The sequence below is a fragment of the Mobula birostris genome, chromosome 2 (genome assembly GCF_030028105.1).
Source record: "Mobula birostris isolate sMobBir1 chromosome 2, sMobBir1.hap1, whole genome shotgun sequence".
In the NCBI taxonomy this organism is placed as follows: Eukaryota; Metazoa; Chordata; class Chondrichthyes; order Myliobatiformes; family Myliobatidae; genus Mobula; species Mobula birostris.
The window spans coordinates 150,024,570-150,039,188 of record NC_092371.1 but is presented as its reverse complement, the minus strand read 5'-3'; the positions used below and the strand labels follow the sequence as shown (position 1 = coordinate 150,039,188).

The 14,619-nt window shown below is 40.6% G+C and overlaps 1 protein-coding gene across 2 annotated transcripts in view; it reads left to right on the top strand.

Moving 5' to 3' along the window:
- ascc3 (activating signal cointegrator 1 complex subunit 3) overlaps positions 1–14,619 on the top strand; it is a 387,895-nt gene that overhangs the window by 160,215 nt on the left and 213,061 nt on the right. For both annotated transcript variants that reach the window (XM_072250313.1, XM_072250317.1), the window contains exons 15-16: positions 6,491–6,682; positions 8,457–8,681. In XM_072250313.1, coding sequence (XP_072106414.1) covers positions 6,491–6,682; positions 8,457–8,681 — 417 coding nt within the window. The remainder of the gene's footprint in view (positions 1–6,490; positions 6,683–8,456; positions 8,682–14,619) is intronic.

Genomic DNA, 14,619 nt, shown 5'->3' with positions numbered 1-14,619 from the left:
CTCGACTGTGGTCGGACAGAAGAGAGAGAAGGAAAGCTGCGGCAGTGACTACCCTGCCGCAGCCATCAGCCTTCGTGTGCAGCAGCTGTGCCAAGGACTGCCACTCAAGAATCGGCTTATTCAGCCACAGCCGACGCTGTTCCACACCTAATTGTGGAATGGCAGCGCGCGGGGCCTTTCCGGTGAATGATATCTGTTTTCTGTCAAGTAGGGGACCGTGCACAATTCTGATTTGATGGAGACGGACGTGAGAGTTCGGAAAAACATCTGGAAAACTTCTGAAGTACCTGCTTCGCTGCAGCTACTACTGTGTGGTAACCAGAATCTCCGGAGCAGAAGGCCCCGAATCCTCGGCTTTGCTCGTTTCAGCTGCCGGGGCTAGGTCGAAGGTGCTCGGTAGAGGATGGCACTCGGGAGGCTGTATTGGAGCGGCTAGTCGGAGGCTCCAAGTTTTCAGACGGACAGACTCAGTGTCGGCTGTGGTCGACTGCTTCCAAGGCATTGGCAAGTTGATGGTGCCTGGAGGTTTATGGCAGGGAGTTTCTCCCTTTTACCACCTGCTATCGGGGACTCGAGAGTCGATCAACCCGGGCACTTAGAGACTTTTTTTTTACCGTGCCCATGGTTTGTTCTTCATCAAATTATGGTATTGCTTTGCACTGCTGTAACTATATGTTATAATTATGTGGTTCTGTCAGTGTTAGTCTTTGGTTTGTCCTGTTTTCTGTGATATTACTCCGGAGAAACATTGTATCATTTCTTCGTGCATGTATGCATTTCTAAATGACAATAAAAGAGGACTGAGTGTTCTCATAATCTAAATCTAAATCTAAATTGAGTCCTAAACCGGGCACATCCATTGTCTACTTAGACAGATGGAGCCATTAATTAATTAATATATCCCAGTGCATGATTAAACAAAGATAACAAACAGGTGCTAATGATCAATGACATAATGAGTTGAATAAACTAAATTGATTAACTCAAACAGAAATGAGTGTAGAAGGAGAACCAAACTATGAGGTGAAGGTGTGGCAGGTGTGACACTTTAACCTTCAAATCGATTTTTACACCATGGCAAGAGAGAGCATAGCAACAAGGCACAAGGTGGTCATCCTACATCAGCAAGGTCTCTCCCAAGCAGAAATTTCACGACAGTCAGGAGTTTCAAGCTGTGCTGTCCAAGCTCTTCTGAAGAAGCACGAAGAAGTGGACAAGGTTGAGGACCAGAAAGCAGTGGTTGGCCACAGACACCGACTGAAAAGCCAATCCTCCGAAGTGGAAACAAATCCAAGAGACTGACCTATGCTCAAAAATACAAGGGCTGGAGTGCTGAACAATGGCAGCAAGTGCTCTGGACTGGTGAATCAAAATTTGGAATATTTGGAGGCAGTTTGTCAGCAGAAGAGCTGAAGAATGCTACATGGATAGTGTCTGCAGCCAACAGTGAAGCATGGCAGATTTTCCCTGGAGGTTTTGGGGTTTGGGGCTACATTTCTGCAAATGGAGTTGGTGATCTGGTCAGAATTACTGGAAATCTCAATACAAGAACATTTTCATCCATCATGCAGTATCATCAGGAAAGCACCTGATTGGCCCCAACTTTATTCTGCAGTAGGACAATGTCTCCAAACACGTGCCTAAGGTCATTGAAGAACTATCTTCAGCGAAAAGAAGAACAAAGAGTTCTACAGCAGATGGAATGGCTTCCATAGAGCCCTGATCTCAGCGTCATAGAAGCTGTCTGAGATTACCTGGGGATACATAAGCAAGTGAGACAGCCAAAGTCTGCAGAACTGTGGCAAGTTCTTCAAGATGCTTGGAACAACCTACCAGATGATTTTCTTATAAAACTGCACTACAGTGTACCTAAGAGAATTGATGCAGTTTTAAAGGCAAAGTGTGATCTCACCAAATATTGATTTTGATTTGGTTTGTTACTGCTTACTGCTCTTTCTGGTAATTTTCTGATATTTAGAAACTTTTCATTATTTTGTAAGTATCTTCACTTTACAGATTTTTTAGTATGTGCTTAAGCAAGTATACATAACATGCTGTAGTTAAGCATCAACTCAAACAACTTCATACTTACTCTTCCAACTTATCACTTATTCTGAATCGCAAGACTCATTGCTTGCGTGTAAAGACCTCCATATGAAATAAATTGACCAAGCTCAATCCAACAGAGTTGTCTTCTGTGAGTTCTGAACTTAGAGAATTCCTTCTTGAGATGGGTATTCCCACTGCTGTTGATATTCATGTACTTAATGGCCATTCTTATATAAACAGTAGATTGAAAAGTCAATACAACATCGTAAGCAGAAGGGCTGTACTATGCTCCATGTTCTGATCTTCGAGTAGGTTCATTGATATACTGCTGCCCACAGTCCAAGCAGCTCCAAGTTATTCATACATTGATAGCAAACAACTCTCATCCATTGTTCCCTTTTCCATCCTGAAGTTAAGGAGTTAAGGGGGTGGCATGGTAATGTCATCTCGAGTATAATGTATCACAGCACCAGTGATTGGGGTTCAATTCCCACCGCTCTCTGTAAGGACTTTGTTTGTTCTCCACATGACCATGTTGGTGTACTGATTTCCTCCTACATACATTCCAAAGACGTACAGGTTGTAAGTTCTGGGCATGCTACATTGGCACTAGAAGCTTAGCCACACTGTAGACTAGCCTCAGCATATAGAGTCATAGGGAAGTATAGCAGAGCAACAGGCCCTTCTGCCCTTCTAGTCCATGGTGAAACCATTTAGACCACTCCAGTGGACTTGCACCAAGACCATAGCCCTCCATACCCATACTATCCATGTACCTGTCCAAACTTGGACTATGTTGGTCATTGATACAAATGATGCATTTCACAGAATGTTTCAATAAAGCTAAATTTTGTAAATTTTAAGTTTGACCCAGGCTCCAGAAATGTTAATCATCCATGACAATTGAGATTCAAAGGTTCAATTTAATGTCAGAGAAATATATACAATATACATCCTGAAATGCTTTTTCTTCACAAAACATCCACAAGAACAGAGAAGTGCCCCAAAGAATGAATGACAGTTAAATGTGAGAACCCCAAAGTCCCCCCACGCGTAAGCAGTGGCGAGCAACAGTCCTCTCCCCCCCCACCGGCGAAACAAAAATCGCACCCGCTATCGAGTACAAGCATGAGCTAAGCAATAGCAAAGACATAGACCTTGCAGTTACCCCAAAGACTTTTGCAATTCATTCGGTATTCGGCAACCCACAGGTTCTCTCTCTTCCTGGCAAGGGAGAGGGAGATGTCCCCCATGTTCACAGCGAGCGGGAGACATATCAACAACCCACTGGGTTACAATGTTAAAAATCCGTTTTGTTGCTTTTTACGAGCTCTGTGCCTGAAGATTGCAAAGATCTCGCGTCTTCGGGCCTACAGCGAAAGATTTTCCGGCCACCTCGATGACACACGTGTCTCCTGCCGTGACACCCACCCTCAATCTGCCTGTTTCCAGAGCCCCGAGATCTTAAGCTTCCAAACACTAGATGCCTCTCAGGCTGACCCCTTGGCATGCCAAACAACGGCCAGTCCTGAAACCCCGAGAACGGGTCCCATTCCCACAAAGAACCGAAGTCAGCATGTAACTCTAGGTCAGGGTCTTCAAAAGAACCCTGAAAGGGAAAAATAAAGATATTAAAGATGGAAAAGAAAAGACAGGATATTCCCTAGGACCTTGAGGGAAGTTAGTGTGGAAATAGCAGGGGCTCTGACAGAAATATTTCAAGTGTCATTAGAAACAGGGATGGTGCCGGAGGATTGGCGTACTGCTCATGTGGTTCCATTGTTTAAAAAGGGTTCTAAGAGCAAACCTAGCAGTTATCGGCCTGTAAGTTTGACGTCAGTGGTGGATAAATTAATGGAAAGTATTCTTAGAGATGGTATATATAATTATCTGGATAGACAGGGTCTGATTAGGAACAGTCAACAGGGATTTGTGCGTGGAAGGTCATGTTTGACAAATCTTATTGAATTTTTTGAAGAGGTTACTAGGAAAATTGACGAGGGAAAAGCGGTGGATGTTGTCTATTTGGACTTCAGTAAGGCCTTTGAAAAGGTTCCACATGGAAGGTTAGTTAGGAAGGTTCAATCGTTGGGTATTAATATTGAAGTAGTAAAATGGATTCAACAGTGGCTGGATGGGAGATGCCAGAGAGTAGTGGTGGATAACTGTTTGTCAGGTTGGAGGCCGGTGACTAGTGGTATGGCTCAGGGATCTGTACTGGGTCCAATGTTGTTTGTCATACATTAATGATCTGGATGGTGGGGTGGTAAATTGGATTATTAAGTATGCAGATGATACTAAGATAGGTGGCGTTGTGGATAATGAAGTAAGTTTTCAAAGCTTGCAGAGAAATTTGGGCTAAAAGATGACAGATGGAGTTTAATGCTGATAAGTGTGAGGTGCTACATTTTGGTAGGACTAATCAAAATAGGACATACATGGTAAATGGTAGGGCATTGAAGAATGCAGTAGAACAAAGTGATCTAGGAATAATGGTGCATAGTTCCCTGAAGGTGGAATCTCATGTGGATAGGGTGATAAAGAAAGCTTTTGGTATGCTGGCCTTTATAAATGAGAGCATTGAGTGTAGGACTTGGGATGTAATGTTAAAATTGTACAAGGTATTGGTGAAGCCAAATTTGGAGTATTGTGTACAGTTCTGGTCACCGAATTATAGGAAAGATGTCAACAAAATAGAGAGAGTACAGAGGAGATTTACTCGAATGTTACCTGGGTTTCAACACCTAAGTTACAAAGAAAGGTTGAACAAGTTGGGTCTTTATTCTTTGGAGCGTTGAAGGTTGAGAGGGGCCTTGATAGAGTTATTTAAAATTATGAGCGGGATAGATAGAGTTGACGTGGATAGGCTTTTTCCATTGAAAGTAGGGGAGATTCAAGCAAGAGGACATGAGTTGAGAGTTAAGGGGTAAAAGTTTAGGAGTAACACGAGGAAAAACTTCTTTACTCAGAGAGTGGTAGCCGTGTGGAACGAACTTCCAGTAGAAGTGGTAGAGGCAGGTTCAATTTTGTCATTTAAAAAAAATTTGGATAGGTATATGGACAGGAAAGGAATGGAGGGTTATGGGCTGAGTGCAGGTAGGTGGGACTAGGTGAGAGTAAGTGTTTGGCATGGTCTAGAAGGGCCGAGATGGCCTGTTTCCGTGCAGTAATTATGATATGGTTATATGGAAATAGGGCTGTTTCCGAAGCTGCAAGCAAAGGAGTCACTTTGCAGCACCTTAATTATGGCCATGCTACGTTGGCACTGGTTCAGGATGTGTCTGCTTTCTTATCAAATCATGGAGCTGTCTAATTGTAATTCATCAAATTGTTGCTTCCAATTATGAGAATTCCCAAAAATCTTTATTTGCTTTTCCTCTTCTCCTGCTGGTTCATGGTGTAACAATTTATGGTGCATAGTTTACAGAATACTGTCAGTGTAACTCTACTTCTTTTCAATGGGACTACCCTTCCTTCACTATGTTCATGATTCCCAGAATATTTTTGTTCTAGTCAGTGTCCTCTCAAAATCTCATGGGATTCTTGACATCTTGTCTCAGGCTACCCTGTGACATTCATTGTACTGTATGTTGCAGGAGCAAGGTTGTGTTTCTGTTAAAATACAGCCAGGTTTTAAGTGATATTATATCTATTGTAAATGTAGTGTAATAATTGCCGCATTTAAAATATGTATGTGACAAATTGAAATGAGATACACATACAACTCAAATAACATACAAATGGTTACTCAATCTCGTTTCATTTCAGCTTTCTACAGATTTATTTTGGTTTATACTCCCACAAATATCAACAACAGAGTTATAACCAAGACACAAGATAGTAGAATTGATCATTCAGTTTGGATTAGTGAATGCTGAATGTTTATGGATGCCTGATTAATCTCAGAAGAAGTCACCACTTTTTATCCAATCTAACTAGATGCTACTCCAGTAAATACTAAGTGCAGTCATGAAATATTTGCTATAATATTAATGTTGAAATGTTAACCAAATTTTGAACGTGAAATTTCACAGAAATATCTGTAGCCTATGGCAGTTATTTGAGTAACAAGTGCAAGATATAATAAGTGTACTGGTAATTTTCAATTTGAAATGCTGGGATGGTGTTTTTACTGAAGTTGACTTATTATATTTCTGTTTTTCTAAACTATTTCATTGCCATATGGGATAATAAAATGGTGCTATGTGACGTTTCATCCATTTTGCCTTTTATCCATTTAATATCTGTGGCTTATAACACTGAATATTAGTATACAGTACAGAATTTGTTTACACTAAATATACTACAATAAGAACATTACAGGAAACTTGCTAATTTATTACAGCATAATGTTCGATATTGTACATTAAAATGTTACTATGGTAATAAGTCATTTAAAGCTGCCAATGTATTGTACTACTTATTTTTGGTATCATTGCAGATTCAGAAATCCAGAAACAAGCAGTTACGAGAGTTGTTTCCAGATGGATTTGGCATTCATCATGCAGGAATGTTGCGCCAGGACAGGAATTTAGTTGAAAGTTACTTCTCTCGTGGGCACATAAAAGTGTTGGTCTGTACAGCTACATTGGCCTGGGGTGTCAATCTTCCAGCACACGCTGTTATCATCAAGGTAAATTTGAAAACCCAACAGTTTTTGTTTGGTTGTTTAAGAACAATACAGCTTTCTGTTTTCAGTCTTTTAAATGTTAGGGTGATTGTGGAAAAGGGGGCGAAACAGTAGGCAGTCAAAATGGAGTTTTTGGTGAGATTCTTCTTGTGTTTTGGTGTACTCAGAATGTGATTAAGGAATAGTAATAACATGGGAAGTTGTCAGAAAGATTATGTCATATCATACACACAGTGGATGTCATCGGATTGTTACCACTGGCCGAAATGTGAGTTATTCCAGGGAACAGAACAATCAAGTAGTGTAATCAGTTTGTTACCAGAGCAGGGCTAAGAGTGCATATGTTAGGTGATTTAAAACTTGAGGGAAAAGCCAGTCTTCTTTAGAAATGAGTGGACACCAAAAAGTAAGCACGACCTAAGCTGACTGTCCTTCAGATTTTTAACAACTTTAAATGGCAGAATTATTAGGCAAGCAGTTACTAAAGTCAAACATTCTGGCTTTTTCTGACCATAAACTCCACCAAAAATAAGATGATGTATGGAAATAAATCATATTGAAGCTCTAATTTGAAGTAACTTGTTTTATTATGCTGGATCCTTGAAGAAAACATGCATTTTATTCAATGGAATAGTCTTTGGCATGCCTGGAAATTAAGAGTTGAATGAAAAATAAAAACCTGCAGATGATGGGATATCCGAAATAAAAAAAGACGAAGTACTGGAAACACTCATAACTTGTTTTTTGATTGAACAATTTGAAAAGCCAAGTCAGCTGAGCAAATAGTAAGTGTCCGAGTAAGCCTCTCTCATTGAGATTTGAAGATAAGATTGAATGGTATAACGGCCATTTGGCTACCTTAGCATTGGTTGTCATTGTTCTGAATTTTCTAAGTTGTCCATGATAGTTTAGTTTGCTAATGGCTTGGGAATACTTAAGTATGGCTGACTGCTGAGATTTTTGATTTGCCAAGGGTTACGTCAGAAGTTGGAACAGAGACTACAAGTAGCAATAGTTATTAGTAATATTTGACAAGATAGCCAAAAACTTCTGTTGACAGTGGAATGTATTTTTATGATGCAAAACTGTTCTGTTCTCAAAGAAAGCAATAATTAAATGCACTTAGACACTTTGTGAACACAAATCATGCTTTTGTAAATCTCTTTATTGTTTTCTATATGTATGAGTAATCAAATTCTCTTCATTCATAGAAGTCAGAAGAAATATTTGGTGAAACCTTAGATAAAGAATTAATATCTGTCACAAAAATGCAGTCATCATTGCTCTGAAGGCAAACATATCATACACATATTGTTTCAAGACCCAGTTACAAATATTAGTTTTATTAGATTTTAAAAAGAGTCATTAAATGTTTTTTTATGAAGCATATGCTGGAATTGATTGATTTTAAATTATTCATCTATTGTCCTCTAGTATTTTTAAGGTTAGGAAACATGAGAAGCTGGCAGTGAATACTGAAGGTATAAATGGGAATTTTTAGTGATCTGGGGGAACAAGTAATTGATTTTTTGGTTCCTAAGTTTCTATGGGCAATAATATTACCTCACCCATTGGATACTTCTGGTATAATGGAAAAAAACTCAAGGATTCAAAAACTAGCAGTAATCTTAAATGAAAGGCTCTTCCAACTCATAATATCTCCTGAAATTTTTTTCCCAACACTTACGTGGGGAAAGTTTATTTTTGCAAACAAGACAATGATAAAGTAGTTCATTTAGCTTGCCATTTGTAATGCTTTGCTATCATTCTTTTATAGGGTACTCAAATATATGATGCAAAACGGGGGTCTTTTGTAGACCTAGGAATTTTAGATGTGATGCAGATTTTTGGCAGAGCTGGGCGGCCGCAGTTTGACAAATTTGGCGAGGGGACAATCATCACCACACATGATAAACTAAGTCATTACTTAACTCTGCTGACTCAACAAAACCCAATTGAAAGCCAGTTTCTGGATCGTTTAGCAGACAATCTAAATGCAGAGGTAAGTGCTTTGATATGCTGTGAATCCTTTGGACAGAAATATGTGATTTTTAAAACTCTTTCAGAACTGTATTGTTTCTTTATCTTCCCAAGGAGGTGTAGGGCTACAGATCCACAGTGCACTACAACATAAGTAGCTGCATTGTCTTAAAAATATATCACAATTTGAACCAGGTTGTACTTGATCTGGTACTTTACATATGCTTCTGCCCTCCTGACAATCACCCCAACCTTTTGTGGTCCTTGGGTGAAATGGCTGTCCTGTAAACCTAAGAGGTTGGAGCTCAATAATCCATCAGAGTAGGATTGTAATCTAGAGGTTTCTGAAGGTTTGAGATTTAGTGATAAACACTGTTATTAGCACTGATACTAATGTCAGTGGGATCAAAGATGGCATTGTAAAAATTCACCATATACCATTTTTTTTTGTAAGCAGACTTTGCTAAATCTTCGGCAATATTGGTTGAGAAACTGGATTCAGCAATACCAGTGCTTGAGCTTCTACAGCACTTAAACTATGAAAAATGAATACAATGTTAAAACTTTTTTTGAAATAAAAATAAACAAGAAAAAAATATATTTCTGTAAACATACAGTATAATAAGAATATGTAATTTGCCTTTTTCCTCTGCAGCTAAAAATACTAATTAAAATGAATGGATTAATAGATCCATTGATGGCCAAATATGACACAGAAACCACAAGCCATATCCCCTATTTAAATATGGGGGATTCTGAGCAGTTCAGGACTTTAGCATTTTGGTGCACTCACTTATACTCATGGGGACAAATGACTGGGGGCTCATCATGGAACTCTGTAAAATTTCAAATTTGTATATAGAGATGTGAAAATGGCATGAAGCTGAAAATAGTAGCTCCAATGAACTTTGCTTGAATATTTCCAGCCCCTTTTCCACTGCTTTTACTCTCTGTCATTGTCATTGAATTTCTATCATTAACTGATGTTTGGGACTGATGGATTGGTCTGTATCCTTGATGTTATTTCCCTTTTCATTCCCACCATATCCTAGGGCCTCTGCATCTTTATTAATTTCTTTCCCAGTGCCAAATAAAACAAAGTATCATGGCAAAAATTGATAGAATGAGTTTATGCCTTTGATTGCATTTTTCTGAACTCTGCGAACAACTTGTTATTTTTAAGGCATCTAGGAAAATCTCTTCCCTTCTGAACATCCTAGTTTCAGAAGCTCCTGCGGCTCTTTTTATTTTTCAGGATTATTTCACAGTGCAAGTAATATTCAATATCAAAGGGTTACAACTGAGAGGACCTATTTCACTCCTATATTTACAGTGCTGTGTATGTTTTATGTATATTTGCTTATTTGGACAATTGAATCAAGAGCTGTGCAGGTATGGAGAGTAGTATTAATCATGTCAACAACAAACGGGCTGGCTCACTGTTGGAGCTATCATTTGGCTGTCAGAGGCGAGAATGTATTCCTTGTTGAAGAAAAGCTGAACAGCTACTGGACATGGATTCAATTAAGACCATATTAGGATATGTAACAAGATATTTTGGGGAATGCACCCCGTGCTTTGACTCATTAAGGAATGTTACAAGTTCAGGAAGTGATCACCATGTTACTCCAAGTTGCTGAAAATAGTATATGTTGAGTTAGCTAAGGCATTAAATGGGGCAGAATATGTGAAGTGTGTCTTTGAGATTTTCCTGAAGCAATATGTAGATGGTTGTAATAGAGAAGAGGCTGATCTTGACTTTTTCTTATGAAATAGCTGGGTAAGTGATTGATGTGTAGGTGTGGGAGCACATTGGGACCAGTGACTGTAATTCTAATAGTTTTAAGGTAGTCATAGAAAAATATAGGATTAGTCCTCATGTTCAAGTTCTAAATTGGAGGAAGGCCAGTTTTAAAAGCATCAAACAGGACACTTCAGAGCTGTTTGGGAAAAGTTATTCACAGATAAAGGGGCATCTGGCAAAGGGATGGCTCTAACAGTGAGATAGCAGTGTTCAGGGCCGGCATGTTCCTGTTGGATTGAAGGGTAGGCTGGTAATATTAAGGGACCTTGATATATGTGGGACGTTGAGAGTCTGATTAAAATAAAAGGTGGCGTATGTCAAAAACAGACAGCTGGAAACATGTGAGTCCCTTAAGGGATATAGGGGTACAGTTAAGAAGGAAATTTGTAAGGACAATGAAAAAAGGATCCTGAAAATATCTATATGAAGATAAAAGGATAACTTGGGTCAGGGGGAGCGTAGGAATAAGTTACCTTAAGGACATCTATGAGTGGAACTACAGGAAGTGGGTAAGTCTTAATGAATATTTTTCGTCTATAATTACTGTGAAATGGAAGCTGGTGACTTTAAGAAGAAAAAGTAATGTCCTAGAACACATCAACATTGTGAAGTAGGAGGCATTGGAGATGTTAAAACTCATGAGTTCGTTAACCTGTTCTTTAACAGATTTGACATTGTGACCTCTGCCCATCCCCCACGAGTCATCTGTTGTCGGCCCCCAACCAACACATATTCCACTCTCCCCTCCTACCCCTCCTCACAGTCCCCCACCCTGCTCTCATGACTATACCCTTCCCCACACGAAACCACCACGGTGGGCTTCACAGCTGAACAGGTGAGAAGACAGCTGAAACGTCTCAACCCAAGCAAGGCTGCAGGACCGGATGGTGTCAGTACCAGGGTGCTCACAGCCTGTGTCCCTCAGCTATGTGGAGTACTTCACCATGTCTTCAACCTGAACCTGAGGCTCTGGAGGGTTCCTGTGATGTGGAAGACGTCCTGCCTTGACCCTGTGCCGAAGACGCCGTGCCCCAGCGGCCTCAATGACTACAGACCGGTGGCATTGACCTCCCACATCATGAAGACCCTGGAGAGACTTGTTCTGGAGCTGCTCCAGCCTATGGTCAGGCCACACTTAGATCCCCTCCAGTTCGCCTACCAACCCCGACTAGGAGTTGAGGATGCCATCGTCTACCTGCTGAACCGTGTCTACACCCACCTGGACAAGCCAGCGAGCACTGTGAGGGTCATATTTTTTGACTTCTCCAGTGCATTCAACACCATCCACCCTGCTCTGCTGGGGGAGAAGCTGACAGCGATGCAGGTGGATGCTTTCCTGGTGTCATGGATTCTTGATTACCTGACTGGCAGACCACAGTACGTGTACTTGCAACACTGTGTGTCCGACAGAGTGATCAGCAGCACTGGGGCTCCACAGGGGACTGTCTTGTCTCCCTTTCTCTTCACCATTTACACCTCGGACTTCAACTACTGCACAGAGTCTTGTCATCTTCAGAAGTTTTCTGATGACTCTGCCATAGTTGGATACATCAGCAGGGGAGATGAGGCTGAGTACAAGGCTACGGTAGGAAACTTTGTCACATGGTATGAACAGGATTATCTGCAGCTTAATGTGAAAAAGACTAAGGAGCTGGTGGTAGACCTGAGGAGAGCTAAGGTACCGGTGACCCCTGTTTCCATCCAGGGGGTCAGTGTAGACATGATGGAGAATTACAAATACCTGGGGATATGAATTGACAATAAACTGGACTGGTCAAAGAACTCTGAGGCTGTCTACAAGAAGGGTCAGAGCTGTCTCTATTTCCTGAGGAGACTGAGGTCCTTTAACATCTGCCGGACGATGCTGAGGATGTTCTATGAGTCTGTGGTGGCCGGTGCGATCATGTTTGCTGTTATGTGCTGGGGCAGCAGGCTGAGGATAGCAGACACCAACAGAATCAACAAACTCATTCGTAAGGCCAGTGACGTTGTGGGATGGATCTGGACTCTGACGGTGGTGTCTGAAAAGAGGATGCTGTCCAAATTGCATGCCATCTTGGACAGTGTCTCCCATCCACCACATAATGTACTGGTTGGGCACAGGAGCACATTCAGCCAGAGACTCATTCCACCAAGATGCAACACAGAGCGTCATAGGAAGCCATTCCTGCCTGTGGCCATCAAACTTTACAACTCCTCCCTTGGAGGGTCAGACACCCTGAGCCAATAGGCTGGTCCTGGACTTATTTCATAATTTACTGGCATAATTTACATATTACTATTTAACTATTTATGGTTCTATTACTATTTAATTATTTATGGTGCAACTGTAAGAAAAACCAATTTCCCCCGGGATCAATAAAGTATGACTATGACTATGAGGATTGACGAACCCCAAGGGCCTGATCAGATATTTCCTAGGATGTTATAGGAAGCAAAGGCAGAGATTAAAGGGGTCCTCTCTGAGATGTAACTTTGTTTAAACCACAGCTCAGGTATCAAAAGACCAGAGGATAACTAATTGTGTGCCTTTATTTAACAAAGGCAGCACATAAGCCTAGGATTGAAAAAGAATACCAGGCCAGTGAGCCTTACGTCTGTAGTGAGAGAAAATTATTGATAGATATTATAAGAGAGATTATTTATTTGCATTTGACAAGGATAAATTTTGGCTAATCAAGGAAATGGTGCTTCATGAGTTTGATTGAGTTTTATGACCAGGAGGATTGATGAGGGCAGGGTGGTAGGTGTTCTCTTTGTGGACATCAGCGAGATCATTAACAATACCCCACACGGTGCGTTCCTCTGGATGGTTGAGACATGTGGCTTGATGGTCGGGCGCATTAAGTAGAAGTTGAGTTTTTTTCCCCACACTGTGACCAACAATGTACTGCAGGAATCAGTGCAGGATCCTTTGTTGTTTGTCATAAATTATGGAGTTTGATGAGACTATCTGTCATGATTAGTAAATCTGGGGCTGAGAAAAAAATGGTGATATATGCTTACAGTGAAGAAGGTTGTTTCAGGCTACAACATGACCTAGATCAATTGAGAAAGTGGGCAATGTTAGGCAGGTGCAATTTATTTCAGGCAAGTGCAAAGTGAGGAATTCTGGGAAGTTACATGAGACAAGGACAGAGTGATCACAGGGACCTGAGGTGTGTTGTTGAGCAGAGAGACCTGGGATGATTTCCTGAAAGTGGCTGTACAGGTTGACAGGATAGCTAAGAAAGCCTCACGTGTCTTCATTGGTCAGACGATCAATGTGTGGTTACAATTGTACAAAATATAGGTTGGGCCACACTTGGAATATTGTGTGCAATTGTGGTTGCTACACTACAGGAAAGATGTGATTAAGCTAGAGGGGGTGCAAACTCACAAGGATAATGCCTGAGTGAGGGTGGGCTTGTGTAAGAGAAGTTAAATAAGCAAAGAAGGCTGAGAGATGACATTATACAGGTATATAAAATCAAGAGAGGCATTGGTATAGTTGATAGCCAGTTTCTGTTTCTCATGGTAGGGATGTCAAAAGCTACAAGGTATAGGATTAAGAAGAGCGGGAGGAGGCTTAAGGGAAATGAGGGGTAAATTTTTCACTTAAAGTAGTTGGTATCTGGAATGAGTTGGATGGAGAATATTGACAATGTTTAAGAGGCAGCTGACTGGTACTTGATTGAGCCAGGCATGGAGGAATATACAATTAATGTAGGCAAGAGGAATTAGTATAGAAAGGTATAATGGACATGGACATGTTGGACTGAAGAGCCTGTTTCTACGCTATACAATTCCATGACTTGAGTTACTTAAATAGCATCAGCTGAAGAGATCATGTTTGAGAATGTAAATGCTGAGAAAATAATAGTGTCTATGCATGTTAATTATTATTGTTTTTAACATTCAAATCAAATGTGAATTTATTACATGCCTTTCATCTCCTTTTGACATCCCAAAATGCTTCACAGCTGCCAGTACTTCTGAAGTGCTACCACTATTACCGTGATACTTTACTGTATTGAAGTTGATCTATAATTGCAAATGTTGTTACAGAGGAGCTACGTCAGCCAAAACATACAAAATACTGGAGGAACTCAGCATGTCAGACAGCATCTATGGAAAAGAGTATAGTCAACGTTTCGGCCTGAAACATCGACTGTAC